General features: G+C 47.8%; 1 protein-coding gene across 1 annotated transcript in view; it reads right to left on the minus strand.

Annotated features, from left to right (window-relative positions):
* The window catches only part of RAB11FIP4 (RAB11 family interacting protein 4), a 115,847-nt gene that overhangs the window by 50,532 nt on the left and 40,675 nt on the right, over positions 1–24,640 (minus strand). Inside the window, exons 2-3 of the mRNA XM_049771631.1 lie at positions 21,599–21,686; positions 20,470–20,558 (exon numbers count right to left, since the gene is read on the minus strand). Coding sequence (XP_049627588.1) covers positions 20,470–20,558; positions 21,599–21,686 — 177 coding nt within the window. The remainder of the gene's footprint in view (positions 1–20,469; positions 20,559–21,598; positions 21,687–24,640) is intronic.

The following is a 24,640-nucleotide window of genomic DNA, read 5'->3' on the forward strand; positions in this document are numbered from 1 at the left end:
ACCAGAAGTGCCCAGACACAGTGAAATGCGCACACTCCATACTTCTCCCCACTATCAAGTGTGCATATGTGCAAGCATTGCAACTACAGTGTGCAGCTCTCAGCCAGAGCTCTGAGTTTGCGAGCACTACTGTCAAGTATAGGATCCTGCTGAAATCACAACAGCACAGCAACACAAGGAAGGGAAGGGGGCAATGATCATAGTAAAGAAGTCAATGAAACGTCCAAAGAAAACTCCATCTGCTCTGTGGCCTACTGTCTCCTCACTGAAAACCCACGAGACTCCCCCTAGGTAGGGATGGGTCTCCCAGGGCTTCAGTGGTCATCTCTGGGAAGGGCCCAGAGATGGTTCTCAGGGCAGCTCAGTAATAGGTTTCCAGTCCCGGCAGCAGCACAGGACAGACACTTAAAAAAGTTCCAGCTCCAGGGCTCCCTTTGCCAGCCCATCTGCTCACCACCACTTCCCTTGCTGGAGCAGGACAATCATGGATCGCCCCTTCCCTCACTGCCCTGTGAGCCCAGGGAAAGCCCAGGAGAAGCCTATTCCTCAGTGGGGGGTTTGGAGTCCCAAACATGAGCTCTTTTTACCTTCTGACCTTCAAACTCTGACCTTTTAACACCCAAATTCAGTGCATCTCATGCCTCTCATGGTGCCAAGTGCCTTAGTTGGAATAAATGTATGGAATGGGCAGACCAAGAATCCAAAAGGCAAGTTCTGGGGCCCAGCAGCCAGGTCTGTGTAGAGAAGTCCACTGTGCCAGGGTATCAGGACAGGACCCCCTACAGGAGGGGCTAGGCAGCTCTTGGACTCTGATACCCCCAAAAAGTCACACCATTTTTCCCTGTTTTCCTCCCTCTGCTGCTATTGTTGGAGCCACTTGCTGTGGCTCTTACTGGGGTCACACATCTAATCTGTCTGTAGTGCCTGTCAGGGGTCATGGTAATGTTCCCCACATATGCTCACTGTGGGGCATGACAGCAGTGCTCATATAGCTAGTAGTTGGTCTCTGTAGCTCTTCATGTAACTCTTTGAGACTGCCTTACAGATGGGCTCACAGAAATCAAATAAAGATAAAAAAAGAAATAAAATTTACCTTTTTAAAATTATTAATTATATTAATTATTATTTACTTATTATTTTGCCACACCTAACAATGCTCAGAGCTCTGCACTCAGGAAACACTCCTGGTGGTGCTTGGGGACCATATGGGATACTGGGGATCAAACCCAGGTTGGCCGCATGCAAAGCATGCAAAGCAATTGCCCTACCCATTGTACTATCACTCCAGCCCCCTTTGTACTATCACTATCACTATCACTCCAGCCCTGAATGTTTTCCTTTTTTAATATCCCTAGAGAGATCTTACCTTACGTCTAAATCAAAATGATTTCCTCCTTTCTCTGTTCTCCTTGATACTGCTCACCTCACTCATGCGCTCAAGGACCTTCTACTTTGAATTGCCTATATGTTTGATAAGCAGATCACCCACAGAAGCTGCAAGAGAGACTGCGAAACCCCAGAGTTTACAGTAGGTATTAAAAGAGCTCAGGGACCCAGGGCCTGTCTCAGGAGCTGTACATATAGATGATGCTTGATCTGGATATTCTGTCTGCTGCAACTCCAGGTCTTTCAAGTGCTCAGGTGGACCCTGCCAATAAGTTACCACTCCTATAAAATTTCCAAAAATAAAGTATATTGATATACCTTTATTTTTCATTTTTAGGTATTCAGGCCATACCCAGTCATGCTCAGGGGCTACTCCTAGCTCAACATTGAGGGTTGTTTCTGAAGGTGCTCAGGGGACCGTGTAGGGCCAGGGATGCAGCTGGATCTTCTACATGCAAAACCATGCTCCAGCCTTCTCATCCCCCTCATTGGAGATTCTTTATCTCACAGATGATTCTACATGTTGTAAGAGTGTTGGGCCCACCATATCTGAATTGTCACAACACTCTCCATTTCACAGATAAGAAAACGATGAAGCAAAGACACACACACAGAAGCAGAATCTGGGGGCCAGAGCGATGGTGTAGTGGGAGGGCATTTGCTTTGCACATGGCTGACCCAGGATGGACCTTGGTTTGATCCCCTGGTGTCCCATATGGTCCCCCAAGCCAGGAGCAATTTCTGAGCACATAGTCAGGAGTAACTCCTGAGCATCACCAGGTGTGACTCTAAATCAAAAAGGAGGAAGATGAGGTGGAGGAGGAGGAGGGAGGAGGAGGAGGGAGGAAGAAGAGGAAGAAGAGGAAGATTTGAAGGCAGCCATGCCTGACCCCTACCCTTCTCCACAGTACTGCAGGCTCCTTCATACAGTGAAAAGTGCCCCGAACAGAGGTGACCTGCCTTGCCAAGGGCAGCTTGGCTACTGTAGGTTCTGAGTGGAGGGAGAGTGGAGAAAGAAAAGAGAAAGAAGCGGAATGAAAAGGGCCCAGAGTCCTGAGCCCTGAGCCCAAGTTACTTGGCTTCCTGGTTACTCTGGTTTTATCCTCCCCCACCGCCTGTGACCCACATCTTCTCTTTGCCTTTGCAATTCTGAAAGCACCCAGCACAAACTGCAGTGAGGTGGCCAGCTCACTCACCCCAAATAAACCTTCCCGGGCCACTTGGTCAAAGCTGCTGGGCTCAGTCCATCTCATACCAGGCTGGGGCAAACAACAACAGGCTCTCTCTGCCCTCCATGGCTGCACGCTCCCCCTCTTTCCCAGCTGCTTGCAAAGCTAAGGGTTTCAGCTTCCCTGGAGGAGTTTGGTTACCTTCATTAGAATGGGCCCCAGGAGCTATCTGGAGCTGACCACTCAGTGCAGATTCCGTCAAAACAGGAATAAAAGAAGGTAATGGAGTTGCTTTCCCAGGCACTGAGGGAGAGGGGCACATGGAAGAGGGGTGGTGTGTGGGGTGCAGGGCCAGTAAAGTGGCTCTCAGGCTCTAATCCCCTCACTGACCCTCAGTCCTCAGTACACCCAGAAGGAGCCTCTGTCCAAGAGAGTGACAACAATGTTGGACATCCGCTCCCACAATTCTATCTGAACAGCTTTGCAAGGAGAATTCAGTCAGTGGGAGAAAGGCTGTTGGAGGATGGATGAAGAAACAGCTTTCTGAATCCTAGAATGTTCTAGATTGGAGTAGTAGATGTCGTCCTGGCCTAATTCTTGCCCAGGGCAGGAACCCACACTGGGAAACATTCTTCTAGACCCAGATGCAGATAGGTTACAAGTTGTTTTCAGGAGGCAGAAGCAATAGTACAGCAGGTACTTGCATGGGGCTGATTGGGGGTTCAATTCCTGACATCCCATATGGTACTCCGAGCACCAGCAAGAGTAATTCCTGAGTGAAGAGCTAGAAGTAGCCCCCTGAGCATTGCCAAAACAAATAAACAAAAGCAAACAAGTGGCTTTGTGTTCCAGTGCACAATGGTAGAGCTGACCACCCAGGATGGGTTCCCTAGAGGAGAAGTGAGAAGTGAGATGGTGGTGCTCTGATCTCCATGGACTCTGCCTGCTGGGTTCTGTCCTAACCCTGAGGGTGTGAGGAAGGGTGGAGAGGGGTTTTCCTCGATATCCCAGAACTGCCTAGCAGACGTGTGGTTGGCTGGCGGGATATGGGACAAGGGAGTTCCCAAGTTTGTGTGTCTGGGCCTTTGTTAGCACACAATGTCCACTTGCAAAGAGGCAGGGTTGCAACAAACGTTCCCACCACATGCACTGAGCCCTCTCCTCCCTTTACAGGAGAGTCATCCTGTGAAGGATGAAGGATTCCCTGCATCCCCTGAGCAGGGAAAGCTCAGCTGCTGCAAATATGGAACAGGACCCACATTTCATCTAGAACTGCAGCCAGGAGTGTCCTTAAGTGAGACTGTAAATGAAAGCAGCTCCTTCATGGGAGAGAAGGATAGAGTGGTGTGTGTGTGTGTGTGTGTGTGTGTGTGTGTGTGTGTGTGTGTGTGTGTGTGAGAGAGAGAGAGAGAGAGAGAGAGAGAGAGAGAGAAGGATAGAGTGGTGTGTGTGTGTGTGTGTGTGTGTGTGTGTGTGTGTGTGTGTGTGACCTAAGCAGAGGCCTGTTGAATGGTGGGTTGTGCATTCCACAATCCCCAGAGAGGGAGAGGGATCCCCATGCCCCCAATCTGGTAGGAAAAGAGACACAGGGCCAGCCGGAGAGATAGCACAATGGTAGAGTGTTTGCCTTGCATGCAGCCTAACAGCGGTTCGAATCCCTGCATCCCATATGGTCCCCTGAGCCTGCCAGGAGCGATTTCTGAGTGCAGAACCAGGATTAACTCTGAGCACTGCTGGGTGTGACCCCCCCAAAAAAGAGACACAAACATAGGTCCAGCAGCAATTCCGACGCAGGAAATAATCCACACACAGTTGGGTAGGTATAGCAGGCCAGAAACGAACATGGCAAGCTGTTCACTCACAAGCCATTCACTCCACCACATGGAACCATGGGCCTAGATGGCATCTCCTTCTCCAGGCTTCCTGAGTAGCCATTATTAGGATAGACAAAGCCAGATGGAAAAAGCCAGATGAGGAGGCAATGGGGAAACATCTTTCTAACAAGAAAACCAAAGGAACCAATTGAGAAACATCTAATTAGAAGGCAATATGAGGACAAATTCAAAGGCCTCTACCAACAGAGCCCCAGGGCTTTAGGGACCCCTAGGGAGTGAGTACGGTAGGGATTCCAGAACTACAAAGCTGACTCAAGAGACAGCAAGTATCTGGTATGTACAAGGGCCTGAGTTTAATCCCTGGCAAGTATTTCCACCTGGACCAGTGGGTAAGACCCTGATAGGAGGGAGCGAGGGGGAGGAAGCGAGGGAGCGAGGGAGGGAGGGAGGGAGAGAAGGAGAGAGAGAGAGAGAGAGAGAGAAGAGGAGAGAAGAGAGAGGTAAGAAGAGAGAGAGGAGAGAAGAGAGAAATTAAAGAAGAGAGAGAGGAGAGAAGAGAGAGGAGAGAAGAGAGAGAGGGGAGAGAGAGAAATTAGAGAAGAGAAATTTGAAATCAGAACTTTAGTAAGGTCAGGTAAGGACGAAGATCCCAGGTCACCCCATATCTGAGTCAGTGAATAGGGCTCAGAGAACTGCCTTTCCCTGAAACACTAGCTGATGTGCAGGAACCTTAGGTCTCCCCCACTCCTTCCTGGAGGCTGCAGTCACAGAGGCAGGGCTCAGACCACACTGTGGACCCTCATTCACTTGCGTACGCCCTCAAGGGGCCTTAGTCTCTCTCCCTAGGGTCTCTGACCGCTGAACTGTGAGGATTCTGAGGCCAGCCTTTGGCTTTGGAGCTCTGCTATCAATGGGTGACAACTATTACTGCCAACCTTCTTGGTACCCTGGGCAATAGGAACAGAACCCAGGCAGAAACTCCCATATTCTAAAAGGATGGACACCTATGGTCTGCCCTGTGAAGGCACAGTATGGAGGCTGGCTGAACATTCTCATTGGTTTCACCCTAGTGCTGAGATGAAACCACCAGCTGTGGACCCCACTGAACAAAAGAAGAGTGAGGCTCATGGCAGTGTTTGGGTACTAGGAACTCAGGGCACCTCTGAAAGGGGGACAGGCATGGGGGCAGGCAGTGCTGAGGATAAAACTTGCACCTGCTAGGCATGTGCTCCTCATCTCTGGCTATCTCCCCAGCTATTAAAGCTCTGAATCAAAATTCCTTCCCTTCAGGGCAGGCCATGGAGACCTCACACCAACCCAAAGCTGGGAAGCCCCAGCATGGCCTTGGGGTTGGGATATCTGTGCTCCCCAATTCTCAGACAGGGCAACCACTCAGGCCTGTGCTGGGCGATACTTGGCTTCCACAGGCACCTTTTGCCCATCCCAGAGTGTGCCTTGAGGCACCTTAAGGAGCCCCCACTCCAGGAGAGTGCCCTGAGGCGAGGAGCTCAGAGAGAAACAGCAGCAGTTAGGTGGCAGGCACAGCTCCTGGCAGAGTCTGTCCTGTCTATCACAGCATAGAAATGTAGAGACAAAAATTGGCAGGTTTCATCACCTGTGAAGGCACCAGAAACTGCTAGAAACATCACTAGCTGCCAGAGGGAGGAGATATGTGGCAGAGGCCACAGAGGGACCCCTCTGTACTTTTCAGTTCCCCTGGCTCTTGGTGGGGGGAGGCTGGGACTAAGGCTAATAGTAAAACACTTGTATGTGTGAGGGCCCCATGTTTCAGTCACAACACCACACACACACACACATACACACATGCACACACGCACGCTCACACACACACAAACCCAAAAAGTTAATTTGACAGGTCTCTCTTGAATGAAAATGATATGCTCTCCATTCTTGAACCTTCTATTACAGATGGTTGAGCTTTCATGAGGTTTCTAAACTGGGTGGCTGAAATGGAACCCACTAAGGCCATCCCAACTCAGGCTGACACAGAGTTGGGGGGGGGTTTCCTCCCGCACCACTGGCCAGACTCTCTCCTGGTCCTGGATGGCTTCTCTCTGGAAGATTATAGCTCACTAGACTCCAAGAAGGTTCCCTCTCTGTACCTGAGAATCCAAACAATCCTAAAGGCTGTATCTGGGTTCAAATGAAAGGGCAGCCCCACATATCTGGCCCTACCCGATGCTGGGTAAGAGCACTTTTCAGAGGTCAGCCCCACCCTGCCACCCCAGCAGGAAGTATTGATGGGAACTGGCCAGAAGCCAGGATGCTGAATAGGTCAGGGCTCAGAGTAACCATGTGAGATCTCTGCAGCAAGGATTGAAGCCTGGGTACTGACTGTACTTGGAGATGCCAGGTTTATTGGTATGGGGAATAGAAGGGGGTTTCCAATAGGTAGTGACAACTAGGAACCCTGGGGTCAAGCCTTGGACATGTATTAGAATGGCAGGGATGCTTTTCAGAAGAATGGCATGGACCCCACTTTGATGCCAATCCAAAACCAAGGTTGAGAATTAGACCAGGTGGTTTCTGAGAAGGAACATATGTCCCAAGGTCAGTCTCTCTCTCTCTCTCTCTCTCTCTCTCTCTCTCTCTCTCTCTCTCTCTCTCTCTCTCTCTCTCTCTCTCTCTCTCTCTCTTTCTCTCTCTCTCTCTCCTCTTTCATTATTTTTTTTTATTTTTTGGGGGGTCACACACAGCAGCTCTCAGGGGTTACTCCTGGCTCTATGCTCAGAAATCACCCCCAGCAGGCTTGGGGAACCATATGGGATGCTGGGATTCGAAACACCGTCCTTCTGCATGCAAGGCAAACACCTTACCGCTGTGCTATCTCTCCAGCCCCTCTCTCTCATTATTTCCTCACAATTATCTATCTGTGCCCCAAATGCACTGAACTAATCAACAAGGGCGCTAGCAAGTGGGCAGAGCTGCTTCAACAAATGAGGGCCAGAGATTTAGAACAGCGGGGAAGGTGCTTGCCTTGAATGCAGAGGTCTGGGGATCAACCCCCTTACCCTGTATGATCTGATGAGCTCTGCCAGGAGTGACCCCTGAGCATGGAACCAGGAAAGTAAGCCCTGAACACTGCTGGACCAAAGCCAAACCAAAACAAACAAACAAAAAAATCAGAGAGATAAAAGTATGTTCAGTCAACAAGAGAAGGAATGCTGAAATCAGATGGCTAAGTAAGATTCAAGAGTAGGTTAATGTCTTACAGGGTCAGAAAACCAAATCATTTATTTACCTTCTGCTAGCTTTAAGTAAGAGAAATAAAATTGGGCACTTTCTCAACAGTATGTTCTAAAGATATAGGAGACAGGGGTCTGTCTGTCCAGGAAGTGGGTGCTTACTGCCTCCATGGGTGGGGTGACCAGGGACAGAAGGTAGAAGCAGACAATCCAGAGTAGACCAGGGGGAGGGGACAAACAGAAAGGCCTTCAGTATCAGCTCGGCATTGCTCCCAGAAACCTTTAGTTTCATTAGACTTCCATTACTTCCCAGAGAAACCATAGATATTTAATTTTATAAAACCCTGTGGCTTGGGACCGGAGAGATAGCATGGAGGTAGAGCGTCTGCTTTGCATGCAGAAGGTCGGTGGTTCAAATCCCGGCATCCCATATGATTCCCCCGAGCCTGCCAGGAGCCGGGAATGACCCTTGAGCACTGCTGGGTGTGATCCAAAAACCAAAAAAAGACAAACCAAAACAAACAAGCAAACAAACAAACCAAGAGGCTTGGGGGTTCTGGGCAAATTACCTCAGAAGATGGAAGATGGAGGTGTTGGAACACAGAAGGAAAATCATATTACTGGGGCAGATGCCAGGGATGTAGCTCACCAATAGGGCATTTGCCTTGTATATGTGAGGCCTCAGGGTCTATCCCTAGTACTGCAAAAGGGAAAAAAGACCAGCTCTTGGGCCCAGTAGTGCAACCAGCCCCAAGGATCAGAGAGACAGAAAAGGAGTTTAAAAAAAAAAAAAAGAAAAGGAGTTAAAGCACTTGATTTACATATCTAGACAGTCAACCCTGGTTCAACTACCAGCACCATACATGATCCCCTAAGTCTGTTCTGGGTGATTCTTGAGCACAGAGTCAGGAGTGAGCCCTGAACACTACCATGAATGAAATAAAACAATAGCACCAAACCAATACACAAGCCCCTTTCCACTAACAAATGCCTGGTGCTAGAGATTGTTTCTTGGCCAAATGCTTTCTTCAGCAGGGCATCCCAGGGAATGAGCTCCTTCTGCTTTGATTGAACACTGCAAGCAGATGAGATCTAATCTTACTGACTATAGAGGCCAGAGAGATAGCATGGAGGTAAGGCATTTGCCTTGCATGCAGAAGGACGGTGGTTCAAATCCCAGCATCCCATATGGTCCCCTAAGCCTGCCAGGGCGATTTCTGAGCATAGAGCCACGAGTAGCCCCTGAGCGTTGCTGGGTGTGACCCAACGAACAAAAAAATCTTACTGACTGTAGAACCAAGTTCTTTTTCTTTGTTTTGTTTTTGTTTTTGGACCACACCAAGCAGTGCTCAGGAGTTACTCCTGGCTCTATGCTCAGAAATCAATTCCTGACAGACTTGGGGAACCATAGGGAAGCCGGGGATCAAACCCGAGTCCATCCTGGGTCTGCTGCATGCAAGGCAAACACCCTACCACTGTGCTATTGCTCTGGTCCCATGGAGTCAAGTTCTAATGTAATGCCTGTGTGGCACCTTACATGGGTGAGGCTCTGGGTCTGATCCCTCATTACAAACAAACTATAAGGTGTCTAAGAAGAATGCCCAAAGGACAAGGATAGCCAAGGAAGAGGGAGAAAACAACTGTCTTCCATTGCATAAGTAGAAAGCTCAAGCAAGCTATCCCTCCCACCCCAAATACCTTCATTTCTGGTCATGCCAGAGCAAGCACAACGTGGCTACCCAGTATAGTAGAATCACAGCACTGTTTGTTTTAGAATAAAAATTTTCATTTCATTTTATTTTTAGAATGAAATGTGTTATTGACACACATGGCTTTATAAATGCTTGCTTTGGAGTGGAAGAAATTAAACAAAGGTAGATTTGTGCTTTAGCACCCCGAATCAGTTCTAGTAAGAGGTACAGGACAGATGTTTTAAAACTGGTCTGGCAACCCAGGATTTGGCAATGCTTCCCCTGGACAGAAGCAGAAAGGCCAGCTGGGCCTCAGCTGAAGCCTGGATTCCAGCAATGCTCTCAGATTTTATGAACAGAGGATCCTGCTTGGTATCAGATCACAGGTAGATCATAGTTGCTGTGAAACTAAGTAGGAGTCAGGAGGGCAAAGAGGGACTTAAGGAGAAAAGGGAAAACAGAATCTCTCTCTCTCTCTCTCTCTCTCTCTCTCTCTCTCTCTCTCTCTCTCTCTCATTACATGTGTCAGGTATCAGATGCATATCTCTGGATCAACTTAACAGGCCAAATATGGGGCCCGGAGAGATAGCACAGTGGCGTTTGCCTTGCAAGCAGCCGATCCAAGACCAAAGGTGGTTGGTTTGAATCCCGGTGTCCCATATGGTCCCCTGTGCCTTCCAGGAGCTATTTCTGAGCAGACAGCCAGGAGTAACCCCCGAGCATTGCCGGGTGTGACCCAAAAACCAAACCAAACCAAAACAAAACAAAAAACAAAACAAAAAAAAATAAAACAGGCCAAATATGAACTAAAAGAGGAAACATCCCGCATCCTGGGGTGGGAAAGGTTTTTTTGTTTTGTTTTGTTTTGTTTGGCCATACCCGGTGATGCTCAGGGGTTACTCCTGGCTATGTGCTCAGAAATTGCTCCTGGCTTGGGGGAGCATATGGGACGCTGGGGGATCGAACGGCAGTCCATCCTAGGCTAGCGCACACAAGGCAGACTGGGGTGGGAAAAGTTTCTAACTGAGTATCTCACCAAAACCACGACAGGAAAGGCTGAATAGTTGGCAATCATTTGATAAAGTGTTCTGTCATAAAGTTAAAAATAAATGATGGGGTCCTGGAGATAGTGCAGCAGGGAAGGCACTTGTCTAGCATGGGGTTGACCTGGGATCAATCCCCAGTATCCTCGGTCCTCCAAAGAATCTCCAGGAGTGATCCCTGAATGTAGAGCCAGGAGTAGACCCTGAGGTAAATTCTTACTTTAGGGTGCATTTCCAGCCCCTCTTTTTTTAAAAAGTAAAAACAGGTTTTATTCTCAGGTACCGAGAAAAGGGAGAGAGAGGATAAGAAAGAGAGAGTAAGGTGCTGAAGAAGAGCCTCATTACACATCCCATAATTTAAGTATGAAAGGAGGGAAGTCCACATCTCAAGAAGGGGAATGAAGATGACATGTGTTCAGGCACCATGTGAATAAGCCAGCAACGCACATGTGTAGCACCAACACATGGGCCCAGGGAATACATGTGTGCCTCCCCGTTTTTTTGTTACTTGAAGTTATTTCCATATACCCCTTCTTGGGTGTACTTGGCTTTTCTCCTCTGGAGAATCCCATGTTTTCTCTAGACCATATATTCTTCTCTTTCTCTTTCTTCATATCTTTCTAAGTAAATTTCTCTTGATAGAACTATTTTGCTCTGTATATACAAGTTAAAAATAAATGACAAAGGCCAAAGAAACAATATGGCAAGTAAAGCACTTGAATTGCACATGGATTGATCCCTGACACAATGTCCAGTTTCTGAGCCCCCCTAGGAGTGATTCCTAAGTCTAGAGACACAATATTCCTAAGAATAGCCAGGCAGGGGTCGGAGCAATAGCACAGTGATAGGGCGTTTGCCTTGCTTGTGGAAGACCTGGACGAACCAAAGTTCAATCCCCAGTATCCCAAATGGTCCCCCGAGCCTGCCAGGAGCGATTTCTGAGCGCAGTCCAGAAGTAAGCCCTGAATGCTGCTGGTGTGCCCCGCCCAAAGAAAAGATAGTCAGGCATGGCACAAAAAAGCAAAGACAATAAAATATAATAAATTGTAAACCAAAACCCATGCAAAGTATGCCAAAAATTGTAATTTCTAGTTCTTGTAAATCAACAAAGATGAACAGATCCATAGAAACTAGTGTGAAGAATGCACAAATAAAGAGCTTCCTAATGACAAATCCATGTAATTTAAGAATCTAAGCCAGGGGTCTCAAATTCAATTTACCGGGGGGTCGCAGGAGGCAAAGTTGGGTGATCCTTGAGTGCAAAGTCAGTAGTAAGCCTTGAACAGTGGGGGATGTGACCCAAACAACTAAGACAAAACAAAACAAAAAAAGATTCCTCGGGCCCGGAGAGATAGCACAGCGGTGTTTGCCTTGCAAGCAGCCCATCCAGGACCAAAGATGGTTGGTTCGAATCCCAGTGTCCCATTTGGTCCCCTGTGCCTGCCAGGAGCTATTTCTGAGCAGACAGCCAGGAGTAACCCCTGAGCAATGTCGGGTGTGGCCCAAAAACAACAACAACAACAATAAAAAGATTCCTCTAGGGCAGGGCCACAAAATGTTGTACGGAGGGCCGTTTGCAGCCCGCGGGCCTCGAGTTTGAGACCCCCTGATCTAAGCATATTATAGTTTAGAGAGCAATCTTTTTGTTTTGTTTTGTTTTGGGGCAGTGCTCAGGGGTTACTCCTGGCTCTATGCCCAGAAATTGTTCCTGGCAGGCTCAAGGACCATATGGGATGCCGAGATTCGAGCCACTGACCTTGCATTCAAGGCAAACACCCTACCTCCCTGCTATCTCTCTGGCCCCCAGAGAACAATCTTAAGGGCAGTCTCTGAACTGAGAAAGATTTGTGGAGCCAGTTATCACTGATTTCAGGATAGCTGGGTTCTCACTCTTTTTTTTTTTTTTTTTTTTTTTTTTTTGGTTTTTGGGCCACACCTGGCATTGCTCAGGGGTTACTCCTGGCTGTCTACTCAGAAATAGCTCCTGGCAGGCACGGGGGACCATATGGGACACCGGGATTCGAACCAACCACCTTTGGTCCTGGATCGGCTGCTTGCAAGGCAAACGCCGCTGTGCTATCTCTCCGGGCCCTGGGTTCTCACTCTTCACAGGCACCAATTCAGAGAGGAAGGTGACATGTGTATTAGAAACTCTCTAGGATTTGCTTCCCTTTGATGAAACTGTTTTCTCCTATGTCATTTTTCTCAGTTTGTCTATAGGAGAAGATGTCTGGTGACTGCACAATGCCTCGGCCCTCAGCTCCCAGGGAGTACAGCAGCAAGAGCAAAGGGGATGAGCAAACAGACTCGGTTCCGGGGAGATTTGATTTACAAAAACAACTTGCTAGATTTGGCCCAGAGGGACTGTCAGCCTCTGCTTACCCTAGCAGTGGTTGTTGCTGTGGGGAATGATTTGACTAGCTACCAGAATAACTACTATGTGGCTTTATTTTAATCCCCTAAATTAGAGGGTATTGAGGCTGGATCGAGAAAACAGTGGATAGGACACTTGCCTTGCATATGATTAATTGGGTTCAATCCCCAGCATCTCATATGGTACCTTAAGCCCCACTAGGAGTAATTACTGAGTGCATTGCCAGGAGTAATTCCTGAGCATCAATGGGATATGCCCCACAAAACTAACTAGAGTATATTCTCGTTAATCCCCTATTTCGTTTATCCAAATTAGGTTCAGGGAAAAAAAAAAGGGAGAGAGAAAAGAGAAAAAAAAAAGAAAAAGAGAGAGAATGAATGAAAGAAGGAAAAAAGACAGACAGAAAGAAAAGGAAGAAAGAAAGAAGGAAGGAAGGAAGGAAGGAAGGAAGGAAGGAAGGAAGGAAGGAAGGAAGGAAGGAAAGAAGGAAGGAAAGAAAAAAGAGAGGAGGGAAGAAGGGAAGGAAGAAGTAAAGAAACTGGAGAAGTGCTATTGTCTTCTTGTAATGAAAATTACACTTAAAAGTATGCAGAAAAATAATAGGGCTACATTGTGAAGCAAATTAAAAGATTAGAATATGACCTATAAATTCTCAGTTCATGTACTTCATAGGTACTTAATAACAATTGAAACCAATTTTACCAAAGCCAGATTGATATAAACAAGAGTTAAGTTTTTATGGCTTACATTTTTAGATCACAAAAACAGTAACAAACTTCCAAATACTGAAAATACATAAGCCTTAAATAATTATGTGCATAACTTTAGTCCTCTTTTAGCCATTTTCTTTATTCAAACTCGGGCACCAGGGTAGCAAGAGTCCAGCCAGTATCTTGAGGACACAATGGCCCCTCAATCTTCTGTTGTGGGGTGCACTTGCACCCCATACTCACTCAGAGACACATAGGGCACACCATGAATATGACATGAGCCCTGGGGGGGGGGAATGCAAGCACATCATGCAGCTGGGTTCCTCTGCTGCTCTCTCATCAATGCCACACAAAGCTGAATGAAATATCATGCCAGAATCTGTTGTTTGTGAATGAACTATTAGGATTTGGCAAGACTGACAGGGTTGTTTTGCCGAGATAAACAGGAACAATAAAAAGCTGTCCAAAACTGAGGACGTGACTCAAGTGGGAGAGGTCCTGGATTCTATTCCAATCACTGCATACCACTCCCCACAAACACCACTGAGCAGGCCACCTGCACTACCAGGAGTGGCCCCCAAACACTCAAACAAATGGTTCTATACAGGTGCCCAAATTGGAACATATCATGCTCCAAAGATCATGTACAAAGTTGTCAGAGAAACCTTAAAGTCACCCTGTAAAGGGCCAGTGCCAAACCTTTCTGAGAAAAGCAGCACACTCTGCTGAAGCTAATGACAAAGCAAAATAAAATGAATATACTATGTTTCTGGACGAGAAAAATGCAAAATTGTTTAATTAAGTTTAAACATGTTTTAAGTGAAGTTGATTCTTTCTAATGATGGAATCAATTTAAGCAAAATTCAAGCAAGATTTAAAAATCGAAGTCAACACTCTCCCCTCCCATGACTACATTGGAAGATAAAATATATAAAGAAGAATAACAATGACTTGGGCTGGAGAGATAGCACAGTGGGTAGGGCGTTTGCCTTGTGTGCAGCCAACCCAAATTTTATCCCCTGCATCCCATATGGTCCCCAAGCCTGCCAGGAGAGATTTATGAGTGTAGAGCCAGGAGGAACCCTGAGCACCACCGGGTATGGCCCCCCCCCCAAACCAAAACCAAATAAACAAACAAAAGAACAACAAAGTTAACAAGAAGCAATGGCAGGTAGTCTGGTCTAGACTGACCCCTCTTTGCCATTCTCAGAAAGGAGAGCAGGCAGATTCTGCTTTTTTCACGGGCCTCATCAGCCCAGTGCCACATCCTCCACTCTGACTTGACCTTGACTCTGACCTTGACTTCACCTTATCAAACTATCAAGTTATCAAACTTGTTTCAGATCTATAGATCCTGAACCATGCAGCTGCAAGCAGCAACGTGACACCTCAAAATTTCATAGTAGTGTTAGCCCAGTAGTACGACAGGAAATATGATGGGGAAAGTTAAGTAGAAATCTACATAGTTCAGGGGCCGACGAGGTGGCGCTAGAGGTAAGGTGTCTGCCTTGCAAGCGCTAGCCAAGGAAGGACCACAATTGGATCCCCCGGCATCCCATATGGTCACCCCAAGCCAGGGGCAATTTCTGAGCACTTAGCCAGGAGTAACCCCTGAGCATCAAACGGGTGTGGCCCGAAAAACCATAAATAAATAAATAAATAAAAAGAAATCTACATACTTCAGCGAGTCTAAACTGTAACACAGAAGACTCAACTAGCACCAACCATAGCCTAGTAAATCCTCAGACACTGACTTTAGTAATGTTGTGGAGAGAAGAACAATTATTTCTTTTTCTTTTTTTGGGGGGGGGATTTGGGCCACACCCAGTGGTGCTCAGGGGTTACTCCTGGCTGTCTGCTCAGAAATAGCTCCTGGCAGGCACGGGGGACCATATGGGACACAGGGATTCGAACCAACCACCTTTGGTCCTGGATCAGCTGCTTGCAAGGCAAACACCACTGTGCTATCTCTCCGGGCCCAGAGAGAACAATTATTTCAAATTGATCCTTGTTGATCTAAATTTTGATAATTATTTTTGATAATTCATTGAAAATTTGATAATTCCTTGACAATCCTTGATGGCCCCTCACCAGTCACTCTGACATGAGCCCTGGGAGGAGTGATTTCTGATCGCAGAGCTAGGAGTGACCCCTGAGTGCTGTGGGGTGTGACCCCAAAGTCAGGAGCACAAAACAAGCAAACAAAAAATGTTATTCTGAATTATGTATGCCACTCCTATTTTTAAAGATTCTTAATTATTTTAATAGAAGTTGCAGAATAAGCATTTTATTTCTTTTAAAAACAGCAATGGGAGGGGCCGGGTAGGTGGCGCTGGAGGTAAGGTGTCTGCCTTGCAAGCGCTAGCCAAGGAAGGACCGCGGTTCGATCCCCCGGCGTCCCATATGGTCCCCCCAAGCCAGGGGCGATTTCTGAGCACATAGCCAGGAGTAACCCCTGAGCGTCAAACGGGTGTGGCCCAAAAACCAAAAAAAAAAAAAAAAAAAACAGCAATGGGAAAATTTTTATTTATCAAATATAAAAACAGGGAGCCGGAGAGATAGCATGGAGGTAAGGCATTTGCCTTTCATGCAGGTCATCGGTTCGAAACCCGGTGTCTCATATGCTCCCCCCCCCCCCCCCCCCCGTGCCTGCCAGGAGCAATTTCTGAGCCTGGAGCCAGGAATAACCCCTGAGCACTGCCAGGTGTGACCCAAAAACCACAAAATAAATAAATAAATAAATAAAAATATAAAAACAGGAGGTTGGAACGGTAGTACAATGGGTAAGGTGCTTGCCTTGCACATGGTAGAATAGGGCTCTATCCCCAGCAGCCTATAGGGTCCCCTGAGTACTGCTAGAAGTGAACCCTGACAGCCAATATGCATGGCTCAAAAACAAAAATATCAAAAGCAAAAGTAATTGAATCATCTTTGAGGGCAATATAACAAACTTAGTAAAAAGTGGATCAACAAATCATACAGGAATTCATAAAAAAAATCCACATATATAAGGAAGTTTAGCATCTAATAAAGAGGGGGAAACTTCAAAGGAGGGGGTAAGAGGGACTCTTCAGTAATTGGAGCTTGATAATATATAGAAAAACATCATACCAGATATTATCCCTACAAAAAATAAAAATAATTTCCGTGGAGAAAGTTAATCTTAATACATTTTGCTCTAAATATGTTTTAAAATAAAGAAGAATATGTACATGGTCTTAAAGTAGAGAAGAGACAACCCAGTGTCTTAACCCAGTTTACAAAATGTAAGCGGTAGGGATGAATAGATAAAGCAGGGTTAATCAAACAGGGTTAAGGTGTGTCTTGTTTGTCTTGAAAGGCCCTCTGGTGCTTCCTATGGTCCCTTGAGCACTGCCAGGTGTGGCCCTACTCTCTTCCAAAACAAACAAAATAAAATGGCATAGCTGGTGATACAGCCCATTTCTAGACTTCTGCTCTCAGAAACCAAGACATACTCTGTGAAGTATGGGCAAGGATGTTGTGCTGGTGTGAAGAGTAGTTCAGCTAACACAGGGAACGTGGAGTCTTCTTGGAGAGTCAAGTCAAGACAGCACAGGTAGAGGGCCCCAAGGAAGATCAAAGCAAGTCCTCCTTCAGGCTGAGGCAGAGCAAAGCCAGAGGAGGCTTCCTAGAGAAGGTGGTTGGTCCCTATGCAAGTCTCTAAGTCTTAAGCGAGTAGCAGAAGTTAGCCTGAGGACAGCCAGTGGGTGAGAGGACATTCTAGGAGAAAAACCAGACTTGGGCAAAGTTTTGGAAGCAACCAACTTTTTAGGAAATGAGAAGCAGGAGGGCATCCTCTAATTCAGGCTGTCAGATGTGCTGAGGTGAACTCTGAGCTGGAGGAAGGGTTAGGACTAATGAAGAGTTAGGACAAAAAGGGGGTGACACAAACATGCAGCTCTATAGTCAGATGTGGCTGCAGCAGGGATGGTCAGGGGTCAGGACGCTGGCAGTAGTGAGAGGGAGCAGGGGAGTGAGTGGCCCTGGAGGCCCAAGGCTGAGCTGGGCAGGGCAGCAAGGTAACTAGCTGGGAGGGTGACACTGGTGACAAACCTCAGTGCTGGCAGCTCAACTACACTTTCAGGATCCTGAGTCATCAACCCCTGTGGAGGCCCCCAGCAGCACAGGGCTTGCTGATGGGGTCAGCCTCATCTTGCAACACTCCTTGGCTTTGAGGTGGAGGTAGGGCTCTCCTCACCTGTTTATGGTCCCTGTGGATTGGGGCTGTACAAGCCAAAGGGGCCACGGGCAGCTACTGAAATGGTTAGACCTGCAACCATGGATACAGGGGGCCCTCTATACCCCATGATCCACTCACTCCTCCCTGCCTAGGGAAGCCCACTCAGCACTCAGCATTACCAGCATTCCTAGATAGAGGGAAAACTGGGACAGGGTGCAGGCCCCGAGGGTGGGGGGCCATAGATGCTGTCCAGCACAAAAGTCACCTGCCTGGAGGACTCTGCAAGATTTCATGCCTTTATTTTGATTTCTTTTTCTTTCTTTCTTTCTTTCATTCTTTTTTTTTTTTTTTTTTTGGTTTTTGGGCCACACCCAGCGGTGCTCAGGGGTTACTCCTGGCTATCTGCTCAGAAATAGTTCCTGGCAGGCATGGGGGACCATGTGGGACGCCGGGATTCGAACCAACCACCTTAGGTCCTGGTCGGCTGCTTGTAAGGCAAATGCTGCTGTGCTATCTCTCCGGTCCTACTTTGATTTTTTTTTTCTTTTTTTGTTTTTGAGCCATACCCGGTGATGCTCAGGGGTTACTCCTGGCTATGCACTCAGAAATTGTGGCTTGAGGGACCATATGGGATGCGGGGATGGGCAGAATTGAACCTCAGTCCGCCCTAGGCTAGTGTGAGCAATGCAGATGCCTTACTGCTTGCGCCACTACTCTGGCCCCTTTACTTGGATTTCTTGTCTGTAATGTTGTAGGCTGGGCCAAGAATCTTGCACATGTGAGGCAAGTGCTCTGCTGAGGAGCCCCAGTTCTGGTCTCATCCTGGAAGTCTTAACAGTCAGCCCAGGCTTCCTCCCTGCCGCAGCTCCATATGCTGCTGGAAGAACCCAATAGTGGGGTTCAGAGAACAGGAAGAGGAGTGCCAGGATATGCCATGAATCCACCAACTGACAATGAAGTGCTTCACTCACGATCCGATCCCAAAAGCTGCTAAGGCATAAAACATATCCCATCCGGAGGCACTGGCCCCCTTCCCCACCCCGTTATCTGCAGCCCTCCAACCATGGCTCAGTTTCCTCTGATCAGTACCCCCAGAAACCACAGCACTGGCTTTCCTCAGGAGCAGCTGGTCTCAGACTGACCTCTAGGGGACAGTTGGGACACAGCAGGGCATGGAAAACCTGGTTGCCCAGTCTGGTTGCCCAAACCCATGGAGTTGGGCCATGCCCCTTTCGTGATTTAGCCAGACCTCTCTGACAGGCAGCACAGAGAGCTGCATGCCACAGGGGTTTGAGCCAGGGGATTCATCCACACCACAGACACAGGTGCCTGCCTGACACCCTCGCATCTGGCTACAGTGTGTCCTGTGCTGATGACCCATCTCTGGGCTCTGACCACCAAGCCCCCACAGAGGGCCAGGCTCTGGGGGGATGGGGTGGGAGCATGGGAGAGCAGAGTGCTGACAACCAAGAGAAGGAAACTTCCAGGCATGCCAAGCTCCCTGAGCAGATAAAGGATGTGCATTGTCCTGCTGAGAGCACAGTCACCTCCTTTCTGCTGTCACCTCCAGGGTAAGGGAAGGCAGGGAGAGCATCCACTATAGCCTGGCTCCACTACTATTTTGCAGCCTTTTCCCAGGTTCAGAACACAAAGAAAGGTCTGGAGCAGGAGGTGTGGGAGCAGTTTCTTGCAGGAGGGGCTGTGCTCACAGGGCCTGAGAGGTCCAGAGCTACCTCCTTGGCCTGTTTCCTTTTCAGTGGCTCATAAAGGGTCCACTTCAAAGAATTCTGGGACATTCCCCACATTTGGGGTCCTCTGCCCTAGTGCTGATCCTACTAGTTAGACCCCAAAGCTGCTGGGCCTGTCCGGGTATGCCTGGAACCCTGCTCTCCTCTCTTGTCACCACAGTTTGGGTGCAGCAACCTGTGGTCCAGCTACCTGATCCCTGCCCTGGAAGCACACACCCCTCTCCCTGTTGCCTGGCTTTGTTCTCTGCCAAATGTCACACCATATACCATGAACTCTCTCACCTGCCCCCACCCCTTCTCCATCCCATGAGAACCAACAGGTGGGTCATTGACCCAAGTGATCTCCTTTGGCTATAGAAACTATTTCAGTCTTTTGGGTCCAGATGAGGCATACTAGAGGTGGAGAAGGTGGTTGGGAACTAGGAAAGCCTAGATAATCCTCCAGTTTCAGGTCAGCCTAGAGAGGAACCTCAGAGATAGCCCTTCTGGACTGCTTCTCTGGAAGACTCTTCTGCAGTATTGAGGGAAACAGTGGGGATTTTATAACAAATTAGTAGGCACTCCTCAACCCTCAGGCTTCAGAGAAGAAAGCCTGTTCTCTTCATAAGGAGCCTTTAAGACACTCCTGCTTTCAGGCCAATGTGATGATAAGGGAGGACCTAGTCCTATATGGGGCTGGACCCCCAGCCTCAGAAAACCAGGGCTTCAACTATAAGCCCATTTGCTAAGGGTCCAGAGGGACTCTAGACTGGGTTAAAAATCTGTAAAGCAGGGCCCAAAAGATAGCTCAGTATAGCTAAAAGACCACAAGCTCCAATCCTTGTGCACCCATATGTCTGGAGATGGCCCTGCTACCTCCGATCCCATCTCTGGATCCCCAGTGAGAAAAGGCACAACGGTAGGTAGGGTGAGGCTACTTTCTCTATCTCCACAGCTTATGCCCCACAATCCTAATAGCCCAGGTCTGTGCTACCCAGTGATGGGAGAATCCTCTCCAACAAAGAGATGCTGATCTTGGGTGAGCCTTGGCTCACCAAAAGATCACAATGCTAGGCCTGCAAAAGCAAACTTCTTGGACCGAGCACAAGCTCAGGCGAGCCTCTTACCTGCTCCCCACAGTCAGAGATCTCTGGCATGCAGGACAGTGGCCCTGTGCTCTCCACGGACAGCACATCCTTCAGCAGTTCCTCACAGCCTGCAACAGATAGATAGACAGTGAAGATGACAGCCAGAGACTGGAATGATGCCTTGGGTCACTGATGAATCAAGACCTTGGGGTAAGAGGCAATGTGTGACAGTGGGCAGCCTTAGTCTCTAAGGGGATAGGCTAAGGATTCTGAGGTCTGGCTGCATCCTCCAGGTTGAGAAGTTGAACCAGGTCTTGGAACCTTACTTCTTCTGTGTCCCCCTCACTGACTGTTACATCACTAGAATTCCTCTCCATCCTCGAGAAAATGCCCCCAAATCCTATGTATCAAGAAATAAAAAATATGCAAAAAGCTGAGGTATAGCTAGCTACACAGTGGCCCTCGTGAGCCTAATAGTTCCACTCAAAATCCCAATCTTAGCTGGCCTTCCTCCCCTCTCCCTGCTTGTGAAGCTTCTGGGACGGTCCCCACAGAGAAGGATTCGTCCTGGCCAGACCCACAAAGATTAGCAAGCGGGGCTTCCATCACAAATAAACTTGCTTATCTGCTCAATGAGGGTCTGGAGGTTCAGTGAGTCCACCTAGCTGCCACCCTCACTTATTAGCTCCTTTCCCAATCAAACAGTTTCCAAGTAACAACAATCAGTCCTACTGAGAAGGATTTTATTGCTCCCTTGAAGACTGTTTGTCCAGGTTAGCCCAGAGCTGTCCTGATTTTAAAGCACAAGTCCTGGGAAACTCTTAGTCACATACAGAAGAGGTGACTACCTGTGACCATCTGTGACCTTTTATGACCACCTTTAGAAGATGAAAGGGGAGAGGGAAGGTGAAGAGGGAGCCCTTCAGTCCTGAGGAACCCAGAACAGCCGGGGGAAGTGTGGGACTTAAGGGCTGAGGTGCAGAGACCCCCTCACAACTTCTCCCCAGATGGGGTAGAGGGAGTCTAAAACCATAGCCCTGAGCCCCTTGTGAGGAGTTAGAACCCACTTTCAGGGATCTTTTGGGACTCCTGGGAGCCTTGCAGACAGGTATTCCATCTGACACTAGCCCTTCACCTCCCACCTCAAAGACACCCCAGAAAGCCTCACCTTTCATGGCGAACACCCCTCTGCAAAAGTCCTTGAAGTTGATTCTCCCCAGGTCGTTGGGGTCCAGATATTTCACAAGTTTTTCCACCTATGAGAAGGAAGGACAGGTGTGAGGCACCCACTCACCAAGGGTTAATGGGGTATGCCCAAAAGTGTGGCAGGAAGCAAGAGGGGAGGCAGCAGCAAGCACCACCAGAGCCAGAGGCATTTGGGGAGGCTCCTCCTACCCACCCACCCACCCCCACAAAAAACACTCTGGGGTCTGGGCTAAGCCCAGTCAGCCAGGAGCCATTTCATTCTCTTGAACTGAAGAGAGCACAGGATGGAGAAGCCAAACCAGCTCACACACACAGTCCTTCAGAGCAGGGCCTGTGCTGGGGGGCTTCATCTCAAAATCTGTCCCACAGGTACTGGCCTGCAGAAAGTGAGTATCCTGAATTTTCACTTAGTGGTATCCTTCTTTTAGGCAGGAGGGGGGGTTCTCCATAAGCAGTGCTCAGGAGGCCAGAGTCCCCCCCCTCGAGGGAGAGTCTGCTGGGGTACTCATATGCGATCACTTATCAACTGAGGTCAACTACATGCAGGACATATGCCCTAGACCCTATATCATTCCTCTGGCCCCAGTGGCTTATTTTGTGCAATCGTGTCCTAACACCAGTCACCACTGTCAAGCTGACCCTTGATCTGTTCCTTTTACCCACGAGGTCTCTTATATAAACACAAATATTACAGGACTGAGAAGACAGGTGACTCATGCATTGCATCCAGGGGGCCTGGGCTCTGACCCTAGCACTTCAGATCTCTCAACACCACCAAATGCATAAACTTCGAGCACCTCACCAGGAGGACTGTTGGGTGTGGCCCCCAAAGTAAACCACTGCTGGGTGTGGCCCCAAACCAAACCAATTAATGAAAGCAACTGACTGCACAGAAACCTAAGAGGAGGCTTCAAAACCAACTGTTTCCCACATGTTTTAAAACGTGGTTTTAGGGTGCTTGGTTTGCATGTGGTTGACTCTGACTCAGGTTTGATCTTTGGAATCCCATATAGTTCCTCCCCCCCCAATAAGATAATTTTAACCCCTTTTATATTGTTGTCTGAGAGACCCTCAAATTCCCCTTTGTCTACAAGGAGGAAATAATGATGCTCTACTTCTATACATTGCTTACAATGTACAAATGTGAGTCAGATAGTGTCAGGTAAGATGAAACTAATATAAGGTGAAACTAATTATGGTACAGGAAGAGGCCTTACAGCTGCAATTCTTTCCTGAGCCAGTGACTCTGGGGGTGGAGGGTGCACTCGCTGAGTAGGGGCTGAGGGCTGGTGCACTTCTGTTCTACTTGTACTTTATTGTTTTAAAAAAAAGTTTAAGGGGCCAGTGTGATAGTACAGTTGGAAGGGCATTTACTTTGATCGCAGCTATCCTGGTTTTGGTCCACAGGACTCCAGATAGTCCCTTGAGTTTATCAGAAGTGATCCCAGTAAGCTCTGAGTGCTGCCAGGTCTTGCCCCAAACCAAAATTAATTTTTTATAACTTTAATTTTTTGCCTTGTTTTTGGCCACACCCAGCAGTGCTTAACGGTTACTCCTTGCTCTCTGCTCAGAAATCGTTCCTGGCAGCATGGGGGACCATATGGGATACCAGGATCCAAACCACCATTGGTCCTGGGTTGGCCGCTTGCAAGGCAAACTCCCTACTACTGTGCTATCTCTTTAGCCCCATTTTTTTTTATTAATTTTTAATTCAGTCACCATGAGAAACATAGTTACAAAGTTTCTCATGATTTTCAATTATACAATGTACAATAACCTTCATCAGTGCACATTTCCCACAATCAATGTCTCCAGTTTCCCTCTTGCCCTCCCCCTTGCCCTCTCCCCTACCTGCCATTGTGGCAAGACATATTTCTTCTTCTCTTCTCACTCTCTCTTTCTCTCTCTCCCTCCATCCCTTTTTTTTCCTTTTAGGCACTGTGATTTGGAATATTAGAACATTTTTAAGTTTGTGAAAGCACCGTAAATATGATCTATCTGGCCTAGTTATGTGGCTCAAGTGGCAGAGTATATGCCTAGCCTTCTATCTCTGGTCTGCTACATGCCCCCAGCAATGTATGCCTGGGGTACCCTTATGAACCCCTTAGCACTGTCAGGATTGTCCCTTAAATATGAAAAACTGCCACCTTGGTGTCTATGAGTAAACCTGAGGTGAAGGGTGGTGCAAAACAAACCAGCAAATTCTGTGTTTCAGTCACAAGAACACCCCCGCAACCCTGCAGAGAATGAGATGTATGAAATCAATCAATGCAGAGGGTGAGATCAATCATGGCTGCCACCCAGTTGGAGCACTTTCCTTGAAGAGAATTGGAATGAACTGCAAAGTGGGGAACCTCAGCCAAGGGGTTTAACCACTGAGTGGAGAGCAAGATGAGTATGTTTTGAGGGGCTTTTCCCCAAAGGTATCTAAAATAGCTCATATTGAAAGGGACTTGAAAAATAACCCATGTAATGGGCTGCACATAGCCCCATGCAGCAGAGAGATACAAACTGTGTTACTTGCAGATTAACTAGTTGAGTGTTTGGGTTGTTTCCAGCTTTTTGGTATTAAAACTTAGCACTGCGAAATATCCATTCGAACCCCAACTTCTCACATCCCTGAGGTCCTTCTCACCTTTCTCCCACACTCCCATCTATCCCACTAGGACCAGTCATCCTAAGTGCTCCCCATCCTTCTGTGTCACTCAAATGTCCAGTCCCTGACCAGTCAGTCCTTCCTCTGTGTGGCTCTTTGGCACCAGTGGGTTCCTCTCTCATAGCCATATCTGCTTCATACCCACATCTTGGGTTTCATAGTAACCATCTTTTTCCACATCTGTCCTAGGGTCCTTCTGTCCAGCCCTTATTATTTCCTTCCTAACCATAACCATTTCCTAATTCATTTTCCCTCTTCCACTCAGCCCCCACCAGTTCGTTCTCTACTCCAATGGGAACATGTTTATTTATTCACTAATTCTCCTGCTTAGAGCAGGTCCCTTAAAAC

The sequence above is a fragment of the Suncus etruscus genome, chromosome 1 (genome assembly GCF_024139225.1).
Source record: "Suncus etruscus isolate mSunEtr1 chromosome 1, mSunEtr1.pri.cur, whole genome shotgun sequence".
Taxonomy (NCBI): Eukaryota; Metazoa; Chordata; class Mammalia; order Eulipotyphla; family Soricidae; genus Suncus; species Suncus etruscus.